This window comes from Lepisma saccharinum, chromosome 29 (genome assembly GCF_977018435.1).
Source record: "Lepisma saccharinum chromosome 29, izLepSacc3.1, whole genome shotgun sequence".
NCBI lineage: Eukaryota > Metazoa > Arthropoda > Insecta > Zygentoma > Lepismatidae > Lepisma > Lepisma saccharinum.
In genome coordinates this window covers 46546837-46567906 of record NC_139257.1, presented here as the reverse complement: position 1 = coordinate 46567906, position 21070 = coordinate 46546837, and the positions used below count along the sequence as shown (strand labels likewise).

The 21070-nt window shown below is 38.0% G+C and overlaps 1 protein-coding gene across 6 annotated transcripts in view; it reads left to right on the top strand.

Annotated features, from left to right (window-relative positions):
• LOC145981217 (ABC transporter G family member 20-like) overlaps window positions 1-21070 on the top strand; it is a 63307-nt gene that overhangs the window by 26794 nt on the left and 15443 nt on the right. For all 6 annotated transcript variants that reach the window (XM_083114360.1, XM_083114362.1, XM_083114357.1 and 3 more), the window contains exons 8-11: window positions 3053-3193; window positions 7125-7198; window positions 14176-14365; window positions 19298-19523. In XM_083114360.1, coding sequence (XP_082970486.1) covers window positions 3053-3193; window positions 7125-7198; window positions 14176-14365; window positions 19298-19523 — 631 coding nt within the window. The remainder of the gene's footprint in view (window positions 1-3052; window positions 3194-7124; window positions 7199-14175; window positions 14366-19297; window positions 19524-21070) is intronic.

The window sequence follows — 21070 nt, the reverse complement described above, 5'->3', positions numbered from 1 at the left end:
CTGCATATGCTAACAACTGAGTCACACCATTTAATTTTAGTCCTTCTTTAGTTTCTTTTACCTTCCTTACAGCATATTCTAAGGCAAAATTAAAGAGCAATGGAGATAATGCATCTCCTTGTTTTAACCCATCATGAATTGTAAATTTGTCAGACATATTAATACCCACACGAATTTTACTTTCTGTTTCACTGGTGCATATTTTTATCATACTAACAAGCTTCTTAGGTATTCCAAACTCTATTAATATATTATATAATTTATCTCTTTTGACCGAATCATATGCTTTTTTGAAATCAATGAATAGCTGATGGACATTTTGATTATATTCCCACTTTTTTTCAAGTGTCTGTCTGATGTGAAAAATTTGATCTGTAGTTGATCTGTTACGTTTAAATCCACATTGATAATCACCTATAATTTCATTAGCATATGGGATTAGTCTTTTAAAAAGAATGTTAGACAATATTTTGTATGTTGTTGGGAGTAGAGAAATTCCACGGTAATTATTGTAGTTCATTTTATCACCTTTTTTAAACACAGGAACAATTATGGATTCTTTCCACTGTTGAGGGATTTCTTCTTTATTCCATATTAAACAAATTAATTTATGAATTTGACATATTAATGAATTTCCACCATATTTAATTAACTCAGCTGGTATTAAATCAATGCCAGGTGCTTTGTTATTCTTTAGCCTTTTAATAGCATCTTTGACTTCAGTCAAGTTAGGTTCTGGAACTAAAGGTTCTGCTGTGTGGACTTCATTTACTTCTGATTTATCTCCTACATGAACATTTAAAAGGTCATTAAAGTAGTTCTTCCATCTATTTAGAATATCGCTTGGGTCAGATAGAAAATCACCGTCTTTATCTTTTATCAAGTTTACTTTAGGTTGCCACCCCTTTCTAAACTCATTTACACCTTTATGTAAATCTCTGATATTTTTATTTTTGCTGTTTGTTTCAATTTCGTTAATTTTGCTTTTCAAGTAATCTCTTTTTTTACTTCTAAACGTGCGGTTAACTTCTCGCTTTATTCTATTATAATTGTTTAGATTTGTATCATCAGAGTTATTTAACCACCTAAGTCTAGCCTGATTTCTTATTTCTATTAGATTATGACATTCATTATCAAACCACGGCTTACTTTTTCTTGGTTTATGGTATCCTATACTTTCTTTAGCTGCTGATTCTATTGCATTACGTATGTGCTCCCAATTCTTATTTACGTCTGTTTCATTTATATTTTCATCATCATTTAAATCCTGCAAAACATCAAATCTATTTGACAGTTTAATTTGGTAATCTTTCTTAATTCTTTCATCAGTAAACTTTCCTGTATCAAATTTTAGAACTTTTAGATTTTGTTGCTTATGATTTATCACTGAGAGTCTTTCTCTTAATTTAGCAATTACTAAATAATGGTCACTGGCACAGTCAGCACCTCTATGTGTACGAACGTCAATTATACTAGTATGCCTTCTCTTATCAATGAGAATATGATCTATCTGATTATGAGTTTTACCATCTGGAGAAGACCAGGTATATTTATGGATATCTTTATGTTTAAAAGTGGTACTTTTCACAATTAAATTCTTTGAGGTTGCAAAAGTAATCAATCTTATACCATTATCATTACTTAATTCATGAAGACTTTCTTTACCAATCGTGGGTTTAAATGTCTCTTCTTTGCCAATCTGTGCATTACAGTCACCTAACAGAATTTTCATATCATACTGAGAAAATTTATCAAAGACCTGTTCTAACTCTGTATAAAAATCATCTTTAGTATTATCATCTTTATCTTCCGTTGGTGCATGTATGTTTATTAAAATAATTTTACACCACCTACCCTGTAAAACTGCATATGATATCCTATCATTAATAAATTCTACTGTTTTAAGAGCCGAGATAATTCTATTATTTATGAAAAAGCCTGTTCCAAAATTATGATTTTCAGTACCACCATAGAAAAAAGTATGATTTTTAGTTTTACAATTCCCTTCTCCTGGCCACCTAACTTCCTGGACAGCTACTACATCTAATTTATACTTAACTATCTCATTAACTGTACACTGAAATGCCCCAGGCCGGTAAAGGCTCAGAACATTCCAGGTGCCTAATTTAATATCCTTATTCCTAACGTAGATCTTATCCTTAGTCCAGGGACCTCCCAAAGTAGTCCCCACCCGGAGATCCGAACGGGAGACTATTTTACCTCCGGAATATAAAATATTACCAGGAAGTTTACTTTTTGTCAAATGGATCCAACATCCTTTTCTGGTATTCAATAAATATTTAATTCTTTATCTATTTGACATAAATTTCCTTGCCAGGACAGTTTTTCTACAAATTTTGCCAACCTTAATTATACGTAAGCTAGATAATGAATACTATCCTTTACAGTCTTTTTAAAAAATATAATAATTTGAATATTTTAATTAATTTAATATATTACTATTATTTTGAGAAATTGGTTGGGGACTCCCCCCCCCCCAAAATATATTTCTAGATATGTGCCTGGCCATGGATTTGATTTCTGGTGGGGGCACATTGCACAGTGGTGATGGTCCCACTAAAAATATAAACATTTCACTGTTCCACATACGTCTGGGACATAAGGGGTAACCCTTTTATAAGATACCTGAATTTCAATCTCTCTTCCACACAGAGCACCATGGACTGCATTTTGCAGAATAATAGGCTCTGGTGTTCAGACCCGTTCCTCTGCGGGACCTGTGTTATGTGCTGTGTCCGCGTGTGTTTGTGATTGTCCCGTTCATCCTTATCTTTGCAATTAACCAAAGGTGGTAGAATCGTGAAGTAAATTAAATCATTTATTCATTCCACTCACTTCCGTTACTTGCTTTTTAGACTTCATTTTAACCTTGAGAATGCTGGCAAAATGTCAAATTTCCAAGTTTTATATCTAACTGTACTGTGTTTATTTTACGTTTCTACTTACATAGAGGTAACATGGACATATTCTTTAGATACAGTTCATAACCTGTGTAAATGTTTGAGTTGCTTATAAGTAGTTTCACTTTCAGTTACCTATTGTTCGTGAGGAAGATGAAGATGAAGAGAAACAGCACTCAACAATCAGAGAGAGGCTACAGTCAACTGTTGAAGAGATGAAGGTTATAAAAGCAGAGATGAAGAAACCAAGATTAAAAGCATGCGGTAATTGTGTTAAGTATCATAGTTCCTTCATTACTCTTTTATAGCCTTTTACTGGCCTCTGTCTTCAATTTCTAAAAGCAGTATCATATCTGGAAGCTGTCAGTTCAATAAAATTAGATTAAAGAACCATAGCTACAGAGCATTCCCTGACATTCGCTACGAGACTCGGCGGCAAGCGGCCCAGCATCAGCTCTTGTCTTTCTCGGTGAACGGGTCCACGACAGTCGCACGCTACAGTCTGTTTTTTTTTCACTCTCCCTGCCTTCGCTCTCTTTCCTTTTCTGTTGATGTTGAAGACTGACGCCAATATAATCCTCCTTCGGAAGTTGTGTTGTGTCATGTCCGTGTGTTGAAGATTGTGGCTTAATATGGCACCACAAAAGTTTACATTACAACAAAGGATTTATCTTGTCGAGTGTTACTTCAGAAAGAGGAATTGTGGAGAAGTGCGACGACGTTTTGCAACGAAATTTCCTGGTTTTCCCATTCCACATAGGACCACTATATTAAACCTCGTAAAAAAGTTTAAAGTAACAGGGTCAGTTCTGAATAAAAGTGGAAAGAAAAATGGGGAAATCTAAAAAATAAAGTATACAAAGACAATCCGCACACCATCCGTGAGTTAAAAGAGAGTATTGTACGAGAAATTGGGAGAATTACAGTAGACGAACTTGCACGTGTAAATGCCAATTTCCTTCAGAGATGCCAGGAATGTGTTGCAGCAGAGGGACATCATTTTTAACACCTTCTGTAGTCAAGGTTAGTACACAATATGAAAACTGTAATTTTAATAGCCGACTCTACCGACTGTCGCTGACCTGTTCACCGGGAAAGACAAGCGCTGATGCCGGGCCGCTTGCCGCCGAGTCTCGTAGCGAATGTCAGGGAATGCTCTGTAGTATGGACAATTTGGAATACTCATAATTGTTACATCAGATATCCTAAAATATGGAAATACGGAGTGTACTGATTGGTGAAAGGGAGTCTTGTTTGAGGCCTGGGATACTGATTTTGCTCAGGTCAGGATTTATTATTATTATTATTATTATTATTTTAACTTATTTAAAATGGCACCACCATCTGTGCATATTGCAGCTTTTTCCACTATGAAGTTTCATCCAACTAGGCATGAAGCAGCTTTGTTCAGTTGCACCATCTGAATATAACTTCTTAAGTTTTGTGATTGTTTGTATGTGGAGGGAGAAACTCAATGAAATATGGACAGTGGGGTTGATGTAATAAAATGAGAGGGAAATAGGAAACTTCCACCTAGTACTGGGAGAATTTTTTTCACCCGTGTCTGCTGACAATTTCATATTTATCTCTCATCATAGATATACAAGTACCAGTCAATAATGAATGAGAATTAATGTATTACTAGGGAGACAAAGTTATGGTAAATAAAAACTGAGGAGAGCGGTAAATAAAATGTTAGATCAGCGGTATATACCAGCGGTGGAAAAAAAAATTGGCACACACTTTTTCATTATGAGAGGAAACAACATACAAAAGATCTATAAATTGATAAACTACTTCATTGTTTTATACTGTACACATACACAAATTCTTAGCTGTCCAACCAAAAACAAAACATCAACACAAAATCACTTCATTTCTAAATTGCATATCTCAAGTGATTTATTCATTATATGTATTTAAAGGATATCCTTGCTGTTCAACAAATAAAATAATCACTACTGCACATACACAAACACATGTTGAAAATCACATGATGATAAACAAAATTCATTCATGACTGAACACAAATGACACTATTGTTTCCCTTGATGTGCAGGAACAGACAAATCTTATCGCTGCTACAGCTAGCAAGTTCAATGAAACTGGAAGTTGAGTAGACATTCGGGGGAAGAACGGAATGCAGCTTGACAGGGAGCGAAGTTTTCGAACTTAGTTAATGTGCATGGGAATTCCCAATTTGCAGCGTCTTCCTGATGTGATCGAAGATAAGACGTTCTTCAGCTGCAAGTGGTAGGAAACTTTAGGCAAATCGACAGTTTGCGAGCACAACCTCGATTGCCGGTTTTTGCAGGTTTTCTACTTAATTTGATTACTTCGCGAATAAAACTCATGCATATTTCATCATTGGGGATGTAGTTACATGCAGAATGTTCAAAATTGCATCTTTTTTTCACATTTCATGATTTCATGCATCACGAAAATTCAATGTCCCTATGTATTACTCAGCAAAGACATTAGCCAGGGTGCAGGTGAAGTTGAATGCACTTGGTCCAACAGGTTTGCCAATCCTAAAGTACATGCTGGAACTCATCGTTTGGCATGGTCTTCAGAACCAACCCCACCTTCTTCGTTACAACAACTGCAGTCAAATCAAAACATTTATAAGGAGTGACCCTTTGCAAAGACACCCAAATTAAATGTCAACTTCACTTCCATATAGTCTATTCTGGACTGCATTTGCAGACTAATGAGAGACTGCATCTGGTCCTACAGCCAGTAAAATCTGCAGGGCTGTGTGATATCCTGTGTTTGTTCTTATATGTGCTGAGTGCATCTTTACAGCCTCAGCTTTTGACTAGATGACATTTTAGTCCTCAGATTTATTGATTTTACTTACGATAAGGGGCTGGAGCCTGTGTAATGTGATGGGGGAAAATAACCCAAGTGTTTATGCACCAAAAAAATTCTATTTCACTCAATCAATCAAAACATTTACCTCTTAGTTCCAATTTCAGGAAGGGAATGAAAAAAAAAATGTCTCTCAGAAAGAGAGGTCAGGGCTATATGAAGGGTGGGGCACATATCCAGTATTTTTCTTGTCCAAATATTGGGGCACGACATTGGCAACATACAGTCTGGTGTTGTCATGAAGATACCAACAAGATGGGAACAGCTCAGAGTTTTTTTGCCTATTTGGTTGGCCAGGCTGCCAAAAATCATGATATTCGGTGGTGCTTCATGCTGGTAAACCACTCCTTTGCAGTCAGAGAACAAATTAACCCTTAACTTCCATGCCAAAGGAACGACCTTGGCCTGCTTTGGCATCAGTGAAGAGGCCTATTTGCCTTCCAGATATAGGCTTTAGGTATGTCCTAATGAGACACAGAAGTTCTTTACACACATCCACTCACACCTGCTTCTTCTGAGGTGTAAGCAGCCTCGGTACCCACGTTGCACACAGACATGGCATGTACAAATGCATGTGAAGGTGAATGGGAGATGTGTAAAATGACAGCAGCTACATTGATAGTTAAAAGTGCCCCACGTTGGCCAAAGGTGAAGCCGAGCCTTAATACATCACCTCACTAAAAGTTTTTAAAGCAACAAAATGCAGTTGATGTGGCAAAGCAATTACCCCTTAAGCCTGCTGCAGCGATTGGTAAGCTTCCATATCGAATTTCTTCAGATTGACACAAAACTTCAACGAAACTGTAGAGTATATAGGTGAAAGTCTAGCCGGCCCCCATGGCAGAGTGGTTAGCACATCACACTACGGTGCCAAGGGTCCTGGGTTCGAATTCCATCCTGGGCATGGATGTTTTTGAGTATCCATTCATCAATTTCATCACTCATCCCCATATTCGCAATTAGCCAAAAGTGGCACATAAAGCGAAGTAAAATAATGCAAATCAATCTATAGGTGAAAGTCATCTGCTGCTTAGTCAATCCTGCACTATTACAAGATGCACAAAGCAACCTACTTGACATTTTCCATGGCAGTTCATCCATATCAATACTAATCACAAATAATATCCTTTCCCCTTCACACTATTTAATAATAAGTAATGAATTCATTCTCATTTTTTAATGACAAGCCCTTGTGTATGTCTTTTCAAGCCCCTTTTGAAGGTGGGAATGGTTTTTAGTGCACTTTCAAAGTAACACGAAAATGTTATTAATCCTTATGCTTTTTAAATCCTATAATGTGCATATTAATGTGTTTCGTCTTGCTTTCCACAGTGTAGCTGCCCTTCCATCCATAGACTCTGTGGGCTCTTCATGAAGAATTTCCTTCGATTGTGGAGAAAGGTTGGGTATGTATCAACAACTGAGTGATAACACTTATGATAAAATTAAATTATTCGTATTGTTAAGTTCAATCCTCGCAAACAGCTTAGCTTAGTTGTTACATAATATGCAACACCAAAATATGAGAAAAAACATTTTCCTGCATTTAACCCTATCTTTTTTAATTTAAAATAGCCAACATTTTAATATTTCCTTCCATTGTTTATCATGTAACTCTACACTCAGTTAAGTCTTGATGTCTAACTTTTACTGGAGCTTATATCTGTAGCAAAAGAATCTGATTCATCTTTAGTCGTTTGCCATCAGAGCTGGCTTCTTTACTATATATTTTTTTTTTAAATAATAAGCCAGCTTTTGGGGGAAAAAGCACTAAGATTTTGACTTTTTTGTCATGTGTGGTCAACCTTTATCAGGTATGGCCTCAGTTTTTGCCTCAGAAGTTCCTAATGTCATGTTTTTATTGAGCATCGCTTCTAGTTTTTAATCTGTAGAGATGGCACCAAAGCAGATATCTTGTAAAAATTGAAATGAGAATGAGACTAGATCCTATAAGAGTTGTCAAGGTTTAGCTGAAAGTGAGACACACCTCTGTACATGAGACAAGATCAAAACTTAGTGTACAAGACCTAAATCTCATTTGAGACTTAGGTATGATAGTGAAAAATTTACCTATATCAAAATTACTTTACTTTGTGCTTCTTCTGCCATGCCAAGTGATAGTAATAATACAGTGAAACCTCTCTATCCCGGAACATGATGGTTCCGATAAAAATTTTCCGTCATAACAGTTTTCCTTCTTATACAGGGTTGACTTTCAATACAGTATAGAGCGCTGCAGGAAATAATGGAAAGACATATTTACATTTCACATTACTTATAATGTAAAGTACTAATGAATGTACGTACATGAATAAAAATGCGATACATTCATCAATCATCACTCATCCCCATCTTCGCAAATTAGCCAAAAGTGGCACAAAAAGCAAAGTAAAATGGACACTCACAAACATCCATGCCCATGCCAGGGTTCGAAACTGGGACCCCTGGCATCATAGCGCGATGTGCATAGAGGGAAACAGAAACGTTGAAAGATGGAATAAGACAGGTGAAGAAAGATTGAGATAAAAGTGAAGAAGAAAGAAACAAACAAAGAGAGATAACAAGAAAAATAGAAAGATGACGAAAGAACAGAGGAGAAGTAGACAAATAAAGGTGGAGAAAGAGGGTAAGAGATGAAAGAAAGAAACTGAATCGTAACAGCTATTAGTATTGTAGCGCATTCTTTCATATCGACAATGTTACCGATAAGTGAGTGGCAACAGAGGTGTGTTCCACTTACAGTATTGCATTGTTTTCTTGCGAGCGAAAAAAATAAAGGAAGAAATTTCCATCTTACTGAGAATAAAAACATCTCTTTGGTTTTTAAATGGTGTTCCGTTTCCATGTTAAGGAGGTTTCCGCCTTAAGCAGGTCATTTTCAGGTATAAAATCGGCCCATTCTGGGAACTTTTTTTCCGTATTTACAGGTTTCCTTCATATAGAGGTTCTGGGATATGCAGTTTTTACTGTATCTAATAATATTAACCCGTGGTGTAACAACAACCTGTGAGGGCCAGACCTACCGACTGACAGCCTCGCTCCTACCAGAGGTGGGCAATCATCCAACTGGTTATGGGGTGATGTATGGTCAGGACGATGACCTCGCAGTCATTGTTGTAGGTTTTCTATGACCAGGTTACGCTACTCATTCGTAGCTCCCCAATTTCCTCTCGATGGTGGGTGGCCACAGGTCTCATACACTGGCCGAAATCTCAGAAAAGTTGTTATGCTTCCCTCATGACAGTCGAACCACGCATCCTGTAGCAAGAGCCAGAGCTTGCACCTTAGACTGCACGGCCATGGTGCTATTCACACTAAGTACGCAAAAATACACCTTAGGCAAACATATGCAGGAAAACCTCGTTAATACGAAGTTCAAGGCACCAAAAAATGTCAACTTCGTATTAAACGACTTCAAGTTATCCAAACTTTTCAAGCTTGCACCTGTTTTTCAGGTGTAAATAAATTAGAGTATAAATTAACCCCACAACGGATGTTTTATACTTGGTGGTAGCACAGCAAATAAGCTTTATATGTACTATATATTAATATTGTACGTTTTAATGAAAGTGTAAAAAATGTTACACAAAATGAGAACATGGAGCTTACGCGGACACAAAGATTCCAAGGAGACTGTTAACACCATTTATCTTGCCCAGTTATACAACTGGTTATGCACAGGATGCATAACAGACAGAATAAATATTGTATTTTATTTGTGTTCACCAGAACATTGTCCGTTACAGGATTAACTGGTAAGAGAAGATTCTCTTGGGAGAGACCGCAACCTTTCCCTGGCAAAATATTAAAAAAAAAAATCGAGCCTGTAAATTTTGTTCTGGTTCGGTTGTCTAAAACACATCATAAAAAAGTCACGTTTTCTTTGCTTCAGTTAACTTCATATTCACCCCCCCCCCTTCCCTTTGCAGGGATCAGTCCAAACTCTTTCTCAACTTGCATTGTAATCCACTCTGAAAAAGTCAACACGCAACTTGCGATCTGTTTGCACCGGGTCTTGTAAACAACTTCGTATTAAAAATTATCTGTATTTCGATTTATCCATACTGAAATACATTATAAATCCTATCTTATCGGTTGGGGAATGGGAAGAACTTCGGATTAAAGGGTACTTCGTATTAACCAATATCGTATTAATGAGGTTTTCCTGTATAAGCTATGCGTACATAAATGTACTAAGCTTCCCATAATATAAATGTAAGGTTACTGTTGATTAGTTTGGCAATGCAAGAGTGATTAAGATTTAAAGGTAAAGGAAAAAGTGCACTGCATGTTTCCAGAGAGCATGGAAGCAAGGCTACACACATTCTCTCTCTCAGCTATGCTGCATATGATGTGAATCCCTAAGTCAATGTGGCTTTTGAGTAATTCCATGCGAAATCAACACAGCCTTTGACCTGACCATCTCCGATTTTCATGAAATTTGGGGAGTTGAAACTATGCATACAACTTAGTAACTATGAAAATTTTTAGTCTCGTGCGTCTTGTAATTGTTAAATTATTCAAGGTCAAAGTTTGCAGAAATTGCCCTTTTTGAGCCCGCTTAGCTATACTAAATCTGCTGTAACTCCGCCCCTATTTTGCCTAGGAAGCTCAAATAAAGCTTATTGTACAGGGAATTGAATAAGCTTTCCAGTGATATATAACAAGCCTACCTTTGGATAAAAATATAATTTTGTCATGTGACCTTAACTTTTGACCTTGAATATCTCAAAACATGTCATCACCAAAAGTCGTGAAAAAAATATATTTGGTCCCTCATACCATACTCTAAAACATACCAAAAAATCATTCTGGGACTGCAATGGGATCAGAAGATACAAAATAATATGTGTAACTATGTGACTGATAAAAGCCCCATTACATGAACTATGAAGAGTCAAATGTCCCTTAACACTCCCTACAAAATGTGAAGGAGTTATCCTGGGTATAATTGGTCATAAAAGAAATAGGTTAGGATCAGGGAGATCCCTAGCCGTGTGTGTCAAGCGCAGGTCCGGCATATTGTTGACCGCCATATTGAATTCAACGCAAAAATTTCAAAGGAAAGGGGGTGATGTGATATGTCAAATCAGGCTAGAATTTCACAAGAAATGAAGTGACGAAGGTTTATCCAACATATATTTAACCAGCAAAAATTTATTACTGCATGCTTGTAACCATTTTCTCCTTTTCGAGGTGTTAAAAACAAAGCATTGGAATGCTCCTAATGTGTTAGGAACTCATCGAGATCACGGTGACATCTTGGGAGAGAAAGAAGTATACGCACCATTGCATATGATTTTAATCAGCTACATTCACCAAATAGTTGAATAGTGGAGAGAATATTGGGAAAAGTATCTCAAACAATTACGTGACACTTCCTTTGGAATGAAAAATTCTTCACTGACGAGGCTAATTTTTATGTTCACGGTAAAGTTAATAAAAATTATATGCAATACCTGGGATTTGATAATCTACAGTAGACAGATCCCAGCCGAATGGTTGTTGTTGGTAAGCTAATGATGTGGTATAGTGTATGGAGAACGGGAATCGTTGGTCCATATTCAACAACGGAACTTTAAATGATGAGGGCTTCTTGGATGTGTTAAGTGAACAGGTTTTTCATCCTTGCTTACGGGACATGGCACTTTTTTCAAAGTTTTGAAACAGGACAGTGTGTGACCACACTATGTGAACATTTTGGCAATTTCTTCATGGTAAATTTTTAGGTAGATTGATGGGCAGACGGGGATGTATTAAAAGGCCTGCACATTCCCCAGATCTAACATCTTAGGAGGACTTTCACCTTCAGAAACATTTGAAGAGAATGGTGCATGCACTAAAAGTCCCTGATATAGACCATCTGAGAGAAGGCATAGTTGCTGCTTGCGATGTTGCACATGCTACATTGCCAAATGTTCTATGCGAGTGTGAGAGACGTCAACGAGTGTGCTCACAGGAACATTGACAACATTATAATGTGCATATATCGTAAGTGAAAGATATGTGTATAACTTTTTGCTGGCGTAAGATACGTTGGATAAACCTTCGTCACTTCATTTCTTGTGAAATTCTAGCCTGATTTGATATATCACATCACCCCCTTTCCTTTGAAATTTTTGCGTTGAATTCAATATGGCGGTCAACAATATGCCGGACCTGCGCTTGACACACACGGCTAGGGATCTCCCTGATCCTAACCTATTTCTTTTATGACCAATTATACCCAGGATAACTCCTTCACATTTTGTAGGGAGTGTTAAGAGACATTTGACTCTTCATAGTTCATGTAATGGGGCTTTTATCAGTCACATAGTTACACATATTATTTTGTATCTTCTGATCCCATTGCAGTCCCAGAATGATTTTTTGGTATGTTTTAGAGTATGGTATGAGGGACCAAATATATTTTTTTCACGACTTTTGGTGATGACATGTTTTGAGATATTCAAGGTCAAAAGTCAAGGTCACATGACAAAATTATATTTTTATCCAAAGGTAGGCTTGTTATATATCACTGGAAAGCTTATTCAATTCCCTGTACAATAAGCTTTATTTGAGCTTCCTAGGCAAAATAGGGGCGGAGTTACAGCAGATTTAGTATAGCTAAGCGGGCTCAAAAAGAGCAATTTCTGCAAACTTTGACCTTGAATAATTTAACAGTTACAAGACGCACGAGACTAAAAATTTTCATAGTTACTAAGTTGTATGCATAGTTTCAACTCCCCAAATTTCATGAAAATCGGAGATGGTCAGGTTAAAAATTGCACATATCTGTGTTGATTTGGCATGGAATGACTCTTTTTGAAGGGACATTGAAAAATTCCAACCTGAGATCACTAGGGATAGACGATATCGGAAATTTGATATCACGATATATCATGAAGAAAATGTTGTCACATACGATACAATACAATATTTTTCCATATTGTGATATCGGCAATATATCGTCTCCATGATACATATATCCAAATATTGTGACGATATATCACTGATGTGATATATATCACTAAAACATCGTGCTGATATATTGCCAATTATCATGATGATATATCGCCAACACAATATATATCACCAAAATATCATGACGATATATCGCCCACATGATATAAAGGGTGTTTCATAAAATGCGCAGGTTTTAAATGGCTTGTCATTTTTTTGTTTGAAGGTTGGCAACACTGTTCTTATCATTTTCGTTATTTCTTATCATTCCAATTATTAATTGAGCAATTGTTTTTTTTTTTCTTCAGATGTTCAGTTGAGTTGCCATCGAGCGGTTCACTATCAAGCAACGCGTCGTTATTACAGAAAAGGGAAGTGCTATGCAGAGACAGTTCGTAAACGGTCGACTATGTGGTAGCTATGCATTGTTCCTGGCACCCCGACAACAATAGGAGAGTACAGGAAATCGCATATTCACGGTTTCCAATTCATCCAGAGCAGGCCACTCCCCGTATCTGTAATGTGTCTTCAAAATAACGACGCGTTGCTTGGTAGTGAACCGGTCCATGTTAACTATACTGAACATCTTGGAGGGGGTGGGGACCAATTGCTCAATTAATAATCGGAATGATAAGAGAACGAAAATGAAAAGAGAACGAAAATGATAAGAACAGTGTTGCCAACCTTCAAACAAATAAATGACAAGCGATTTAAAACCTGTTCACTTTATGAAACACCCTTTATATTGCCAAAATATCATGACAATATATTGTCTAGTTGATATCACGTGGACGATACTTCTTCAATATCACGATATATCGTGTGGATGATATATCACCCAACACTAGAGATCACCTACCTCAGGAATGAAACCCAATCAGGGTCTACTGGTATGTTCAGACACTATTAGCTGGATCTTAAATCTGTAGATTGCAACACTACTGAGATAGGAAAGTACTGTTGGAGGAGAAGTAGGCAATTTTTTTTGCCACTCATTATACTTATCTAGTATGCATGTGCATTTAGAAAATGAAAAAGAAAAAATTGAAAGTGTATCAGAACGTTTTCACTTGGAGAGTCACCATGACCAAAACATTTGTATGGAGGTGCGATGTCAAAAGTTTACTCGCTGTGAAAGTCCTTGCTTCTATGACATTCTCATTCCATATTTTTTTTTATACAGAGCATCCCGTGATATTCGCTACGAGACTCGGTGGCAAGCGTCCCGGTGCTGACCGCCAGGGTGCTTGCAACCGAGTCTCTTAGCGAATGTCATGGAATGCTCTGTATATATATATACATTTCTGAAGAGCCTATGATTTTAAATGCAAAATGATTTCTTTAAAAATATACAGTTTTTGACAAACCTATAATGCCAGCTTGCATTATAAGGTTAACAGTTTTAATAATGTATTATTACTATTTATATTTTTATTTTCAGGTACATTATGTTTGCTTTCATTTTCCCATCAATTCAGGTTGCTATCTTTTGTCTAGCAGTTGGTGGACCTCCGCAAAATGTTCCATTTGGCATTGTCAATCATGACTCACCAGATCCTCGCTGCTTTAACAAGTCGTACACAAGCTGTGTGTATATCGACCTTCTTAAGCAAACAACTATGATAAAAATTGTAAGTGCGTCATACTCTAGTTTTGTCCATATTTTATTTAATTGTATTGTGAACAGAAAATCACCATATTGTAAACCATATGATTTGAAACAATAAAATTCCATGTCAAGGCAACCTTGCTATTTTAGGCTGCTCCAATTGTTCTGACAATATCAAAAGCCTTAATTCCCCTGCAGTGTAGTCTCCCACACCCTGCTGCAGAAGTACTCAAGCGTTCTACACTCTTACAATTGTAGGGTCAGTTTTCACCTCACCTGGTTTCCTGAACGTTTTAGATGTCTTTCAGGCGTTGTTATAAAGTTCTATTTGTTCCTTGCAGTACACATTCACAGTACATCATTAGAGTCTGGTGGCAGCCAGTGATAGTATGACAATATTACATTGTGCCCCGGCGCCCACCCAGCGTCGAATAACATGGGTACCTGGGGGAAACCCTGGGGGGTAAAGGCGGTCAGGGGCGTGATGCTGATCACATCACCCCCACTCACGACCGGATCAAGAAAGTGTGGGGCGTTACCCCCACACCCCCTATACGCCTTCATGGCGTGGTGCTATGCACAGGGGAGAACTTTACTTTTTTTTTTTTTTTTGCTCTGTCATTGCTATTTGCTGTCTTGGAGCCCAAGTTCGTTGAATGATCAAAATTTAGACCCAATGTAGACATGGGTCATATTTGCGAGTGTCCATTTTCATCTTCAGCATTGTGGCTAACCAGAAGTGACAGAAACGTTACAAAAATCAGGAATCGAGAAAACACAAATATAAATGTTTAGCATTAAAAAAGAAAAGAAAAAAGTTTTTCAGTTTCTGTTGCAAATGTGTGCTGAAATTCCCAAAATAAATTTCTAAGCTCTAATAATATGTTACTACTTTTGTGTTTTTTTTAATTCTACCATTCTGGCAGGTACTTGGACAATCAGCAAAGGTCTTGTCTCTTGCAATTTACTGCACACACACAGTAATTTTCATGTACACACATTTTGGCCAGGAAAGTGGGCTAGAGCCCACTTTTGGCAATTATGCAGACAAAGGTTATATCCCTCGCCTTGTTACCACACATTCCTTGGAATTCCCGAATGACACCACCTTGTAATAAAGGAGTCCCAGGTTCAATACCCGAGGAGGCACATTGCACAATGGTTTGGATCTCACTTTAAACTGTAGGTCCAGTCCCGATTAGCCAATTTTCAACTACGGCCTACATTCATTTAAAATAAGAACATCATATATTGCCTCATTGCTTGGCACACAGAAGAGATGTACAGGGTGAGTAAGAAATATGGCTACATGTTTGATTGCATCATGTGATGACAGTATTGTAGCCACGGGAAGTAACATAGTGTACTTACGTGAAATTTCGTATTTTCGCATTTGCATAATTTAATGTTATTTCCGATTAATTTCTAAGGCTCACTGCATTCATTCACTAAGGGTACGACATCTGGAGTGGAGATGGTAGCATGCCATGCCACTTCTTTGTTAGTTCCCGGGTGGGGGTAGTTGCATTTACTCCCATCTGGCGGCACTGGTGTGTGTTTCCTGGCTTCCATCATCTGCTGTGCTTCCTGCTTGCTGTTGTCGGATGGCGTTACCAGGTGGTGGTTGGGGAAGCTACGCTGTCTGTTGTGTTGTGTTGCTTGGTGTGTGTAGTTCCTCTTCTTCGCGTGGCTGAAGTGGGGTCGAGTTGGCATCTTTTCTTTTTGTGGTCTGGGATAAGATAGTTTAGTGGAAAAGTCAGTTCTTCAAATTGAAGAACATACACAACAATACATATTCACTTTGTTGCCTCAAACTGCTCCCTGTTTACATCCAAGCATAATCGACAATGCTTTGGAAGGTCACTCATTGCTTTACGATGCGTGACCACTGGAATGGCACAAATTTCTTCCTCAGTTGCTTCTTGTGGTTTCTGGGCATAAACCTTTTCCTTCAAATAACCCCATAGTCACAGGCTGAGAGATCAGGGGAGTAGGCTGACCGAACCACCTGTTTGGCAGTTTGTGATCTAATATTTCCATCACTGCAATGGCATAATGAGGGGGTGCATCATCCTGTTGGAATAAGCAATGTTTGTTTTTTTCATCACTTGGATTTCACAGTACCGATCAGCATTAACAGATACCAAGATTCGCATTCCTAACAATCCTTTCCATCCAACCATTGCCCAAACTGTGACCTATCCACATTTTGAGCATGTCTCTTCAATAACTTGATTATTCTCGGTAACGTAATAATGACCGTTGTCAGTGGCGAGGAGTTACATTTTCACGTAGTCATCGCAAGATTTGTCAAATGTCAGGATCGATCTTTCAACGGAGAGGGGAGGGGAAATATTTCTCTGTGATAAATGCCAAGGTCACTGCCAATCCAATGTCAAAGCTCATACCACAGACCTTACTACTACAAAAGACACATAATTCTATCCGGTACGACGAGAATTATTAAATATGATGAAAACTGAAATGCAAACACCTCAATTGTCACGTTTAAAGGTAAGAAGAACCTTTATGGTTCACCGCCAATTATTGTTTTCATAATGAAAAGCAGATTCATATCGTTCAATGTGTGCTTTTCTTCTTAACAAGTGGAAATAGCACACATTCGAGTGGTGTGCCCAGGATTTTCGAAGGAGTGGGGGGGGGCGTTAAGTGTACTTTTTAGTAGTCATTCCTGAAGTCGTCATTTTGCTATCTTTTCCTGTCTTTTCTTCTTTTTTTTCAAAGAATATTGAGCCTAAGCAGAATTATGACCCTTGCCACCCCTCCTTGAGCACGCCACTGGACACTTGGAAGAATCTTGATGACTCCAGACAAACCGTGCCGTGGTTGTAAACATGGGGATGGGGCTGAAAAAAGGGCCTGTTATGACCCAGACCTTCAAGAGTGGGGGAAAGTACAGCTCGGAACTGTCTGCCTGTTCGGAAGCATCCGGCTGATCTCGGCATCGGCAGAGACCAGAGAGATTCGCACCATTCTGCGATGAGCTGGGCCGATGAACACCGTTGCCTTCAATAGGAAACTTGGCGGAGTTTGGCACAAGGGGTAGTACTGGGGCCTCATTTCGATGCGCTAAGATTAGCGAATCTCTTGCATATTTCGAGCTGTTTCATGCTGTCGCTTGGCTTATTTGGCACAAATATGCGAGTATTCTGACTTATTGTTTTTAATGCTTCTCTAAAATATATAAAATGCAATATTTTTATTATTTTGTTTGGTCATCGCTGCATCTCCCGATGACCAGATGCCTAGCCTCTGACCGTTGTATCGTTTCACATGGAACAAAAGAAGTGCAGTTTGCGAAACCAAAGTTCATCGTTTTCACATTCCCTTAAAACATATTCACACTGTTTCATGACTGCTTGTCAGAGTCGTCCTTGTTCAGTTTGTGGACACAAATGTGTTTGAAGGGACTGTAGTTATCACATCTCAAAACACGAGACACACTGGACTGAGTTATGCCACCTTGGTGGGTCGATTTCTGTGGGTTATTGGGGATGCTTTCACAATCCTTACTGGTGTTGCTGCATCAGTGCTACTGCAGTACACTGTAACTGGAACTTGCTGCTACATGTTCATCTTCATCTTGGGATATTACGTAAGCTCAGGCACGTGACCTTATCTGAAATGAAAAAATGAAGTTTCAAGTTGAATATACCATTCACCAGTTTCCTCTACAATGTACAGTAACACACTACATTTACTTCAACCAGGTAGCCATATTACTGACTCACCCTGTACATAGATACCGTACTTATGCATGTATAGTGCGCATGCATGTATAATGCGCACTCTGGTTTTGGATGGGTAAAAGTGACAAAAAATTATATCTCTTATATAATGCGCAGTACAATCAAATTTCAAGAAATAACTTTCTTAGTTAGATGATGCTGATCAAAATATATACTTTTTCTTTCCGTGACTAATGTAACATTTATACGAGACAAATTCAGGACCTTCCAAATAGCAGTTAGCAGCACAAGATTTCTTCCAGTAAGGAATTTACACACTCCATGTATGTCATATTATTTGGCCAGTAATGCATTTTAATTTTTATTGTCTTTTTCCTTATGTTTTCTTTCATCCAAATTACCATAAAAATCAGAACGTTCCTTACATTTTTAATGAACTTATTTCAACCACATTTCACATTAGTGTTGTTATTTTGAATGGAATATTGTTTCCATATTCAGAAACTGCAGGATTCAAGCTTTACAACGATATATAACATTATAGGGTTCCGTAAACATGAAAAATCAATGCAAGTGTCCCAAAATCATGGAACGACCCTGTACGGTTTCATGTTGGCTGTCCGAATTATTCTGTGCATAATACGCACCACAGTTTTGGGGGCAAAAATTTTGGAAAAAAGTGTGCATTATGCATGAGTAAATACGGTACTTCAGCGAAAAATGCAGATGCGACCAGGACTTGAACCTGGCTCCACCATGGGAGAAACTACGCATTGTCGAAATCATCAGAGTTTCAAAGGCAACAGATCACATTGCAGCATTACTGAGAGACATTTCACACAGGTATAACAAAAATCAGTTGATAGAGCATTGGCACGGTATGCCCAAAACCAAGTTTCAAGTTTTGGTTGAGCCTCCCTTAACATCAGATAAGTAAAACAAGATGTGACACTAGAAATGACTGACAGAACATATGCTCAGTTCCAGTCTTCAAAATAGCACTGACTAGTACCAGTGATGTATTCTTTCCAAGAACAAAATAACATTGATATCAGCTACCTCAACATCAAGTCAGTCCAGATTTTTAAGCCTGATCTATCTCTGTTATTGTAAATTATATGCCCTGAACTACCCTATAGATCTGTCTGTGTACAAAGTATAAGTGTATTTCATTATGCTTCTTTCTGTAATTAGAAAATATTTACAAGTAAAAACTGCAATTTTCCATTTCTTTTTCAATGTAGAAAAAATACAGAAGTCTAAAACAAGCTATTGACAGAGCACATGAGGGTGACATCTCTGCCATAATGGTTTTTCCTTATAACTACACAGTCAACATAAGGAAGGTTCAAAATATTGTCATAGCAGCAGAAACACCATGGAAGAAAAAACTACCTTGTTCGTATCTGGTCATGGAGTTGCTGGATTTGTTGAACTACTTATGCATACGTGTGTATCTGGATGTTACAGGTTTGTTGTATTGGATATTTTATCTGTGTGGTAGTGTTAGGCCCTTTGCTCACAGCAAGATTTTTCACTAGAACTTTCATCTAGCCACCGAACAAGCCCAGAGCATCCCCATCCCTGATGGCATAGAGATAACACTGTCACAGTGTAATCAAGGGGTACTGCCGAAATAACCACAACCGTTGGGCCAACAGCAGTTTTTACATGGGAAAGGTTTGGTTTACATTGGTTAGCAAATTGAAATGGTGCCAACTTTTGCACAACCATGGGAAAAGCCAAAATTAGTTTTAAAAACTACTTTCTCATAAAAATAGGAATTGTAGCTTTCCTGGCAACATGATTTGAACAAGTGTTCTTGGGTTACCAGCCAGGTTAAATCAGCGTTAGCTTCCAATGTTTCGAGCACATACATTGCTCTCATCTTCAGGGAATGTACAAGGTGGGCCATAAGTCAGTTGTCACTAGCAATCGTTAGACTTTGTTTTGCCTGGTGTAGTGGAAGTCAGTTGTGAACTTGACTAGTGTGTATTACCCAATATAAGAATGTGGGTAATACACACTAGTCAGGTTCACAACTGACTTCCACTACGCTAGGCAAAACAAAGTCTATTGATTGCTAGTGACAACTGACTTATGGCCCACCCCGTACAAAATGGAGACCATGATGGAGCGGAGCTTGGATGCTGTCTTCCTATTGGCTCGCTCTGGATCCTGGTGTTCTTATTGGCTGGTGTCTTGATCTCACGGAGGAGTGGGTTACAGGCATGACTGAGCAGCAATAGACACTATCGACAGGCCCATATTGATGCAAGTATGGCAAGAAGTAGACTATCGTGTTGATGTGTGCCGTGTCACCAGTGGTGCACACATTGAACATTTACCGTATAGGTGGTAAGAAAATCTGTTTGAGTTCCTTGTTCATTCTGGACTGGTTTCATTAACCTAAGTTCAATACTTACTTTACTTGCAATAAATTTTTGTAACCCTTCAATTATTTATGAAACACCCTGTGTAATACAGTAAACTTCAATTTTTGGTCCTGGATTTTACATTCTCTCACATTATACATTCCTTCCTTGCAGTCCCCTGAAAAATGTATAAGGGTGTTTTGATTTTTCAGAATAACAGAATACATTTGAAAGCACAGAAAATACTTTTTATTTCTCAATATAACCCCCCTCTACATTAATCCACTTTTCCCAATATTTCACTAGTGCTTGGATACAAGCAGCATAGAAAGATTTCTCCAGATCACACTGCAACTTCTTGCTTCACTCCTCCGTCACTGTTAAAATGCTGGCCTCTGAGGAAGTACTTTAAGAGTCCTAACAGGTGAAAATCACTTGCAGCAAAGTCTGTGCTGTGAGTAGTGTGTGGCAGTATTTCCAACCTGAGTTCATATGGGGTGCAGATCACAAGGTGGGCAGTATGCAGACGTGCATTATCTTCCAGGACACCTTAAGTGATCAAAGCAGATCATTTTCTCTTGAGAGCATTACTTTTCCCAAAGAAAGATACGTGTACATCTGTTCTGAAAGTTGTTAACGTGT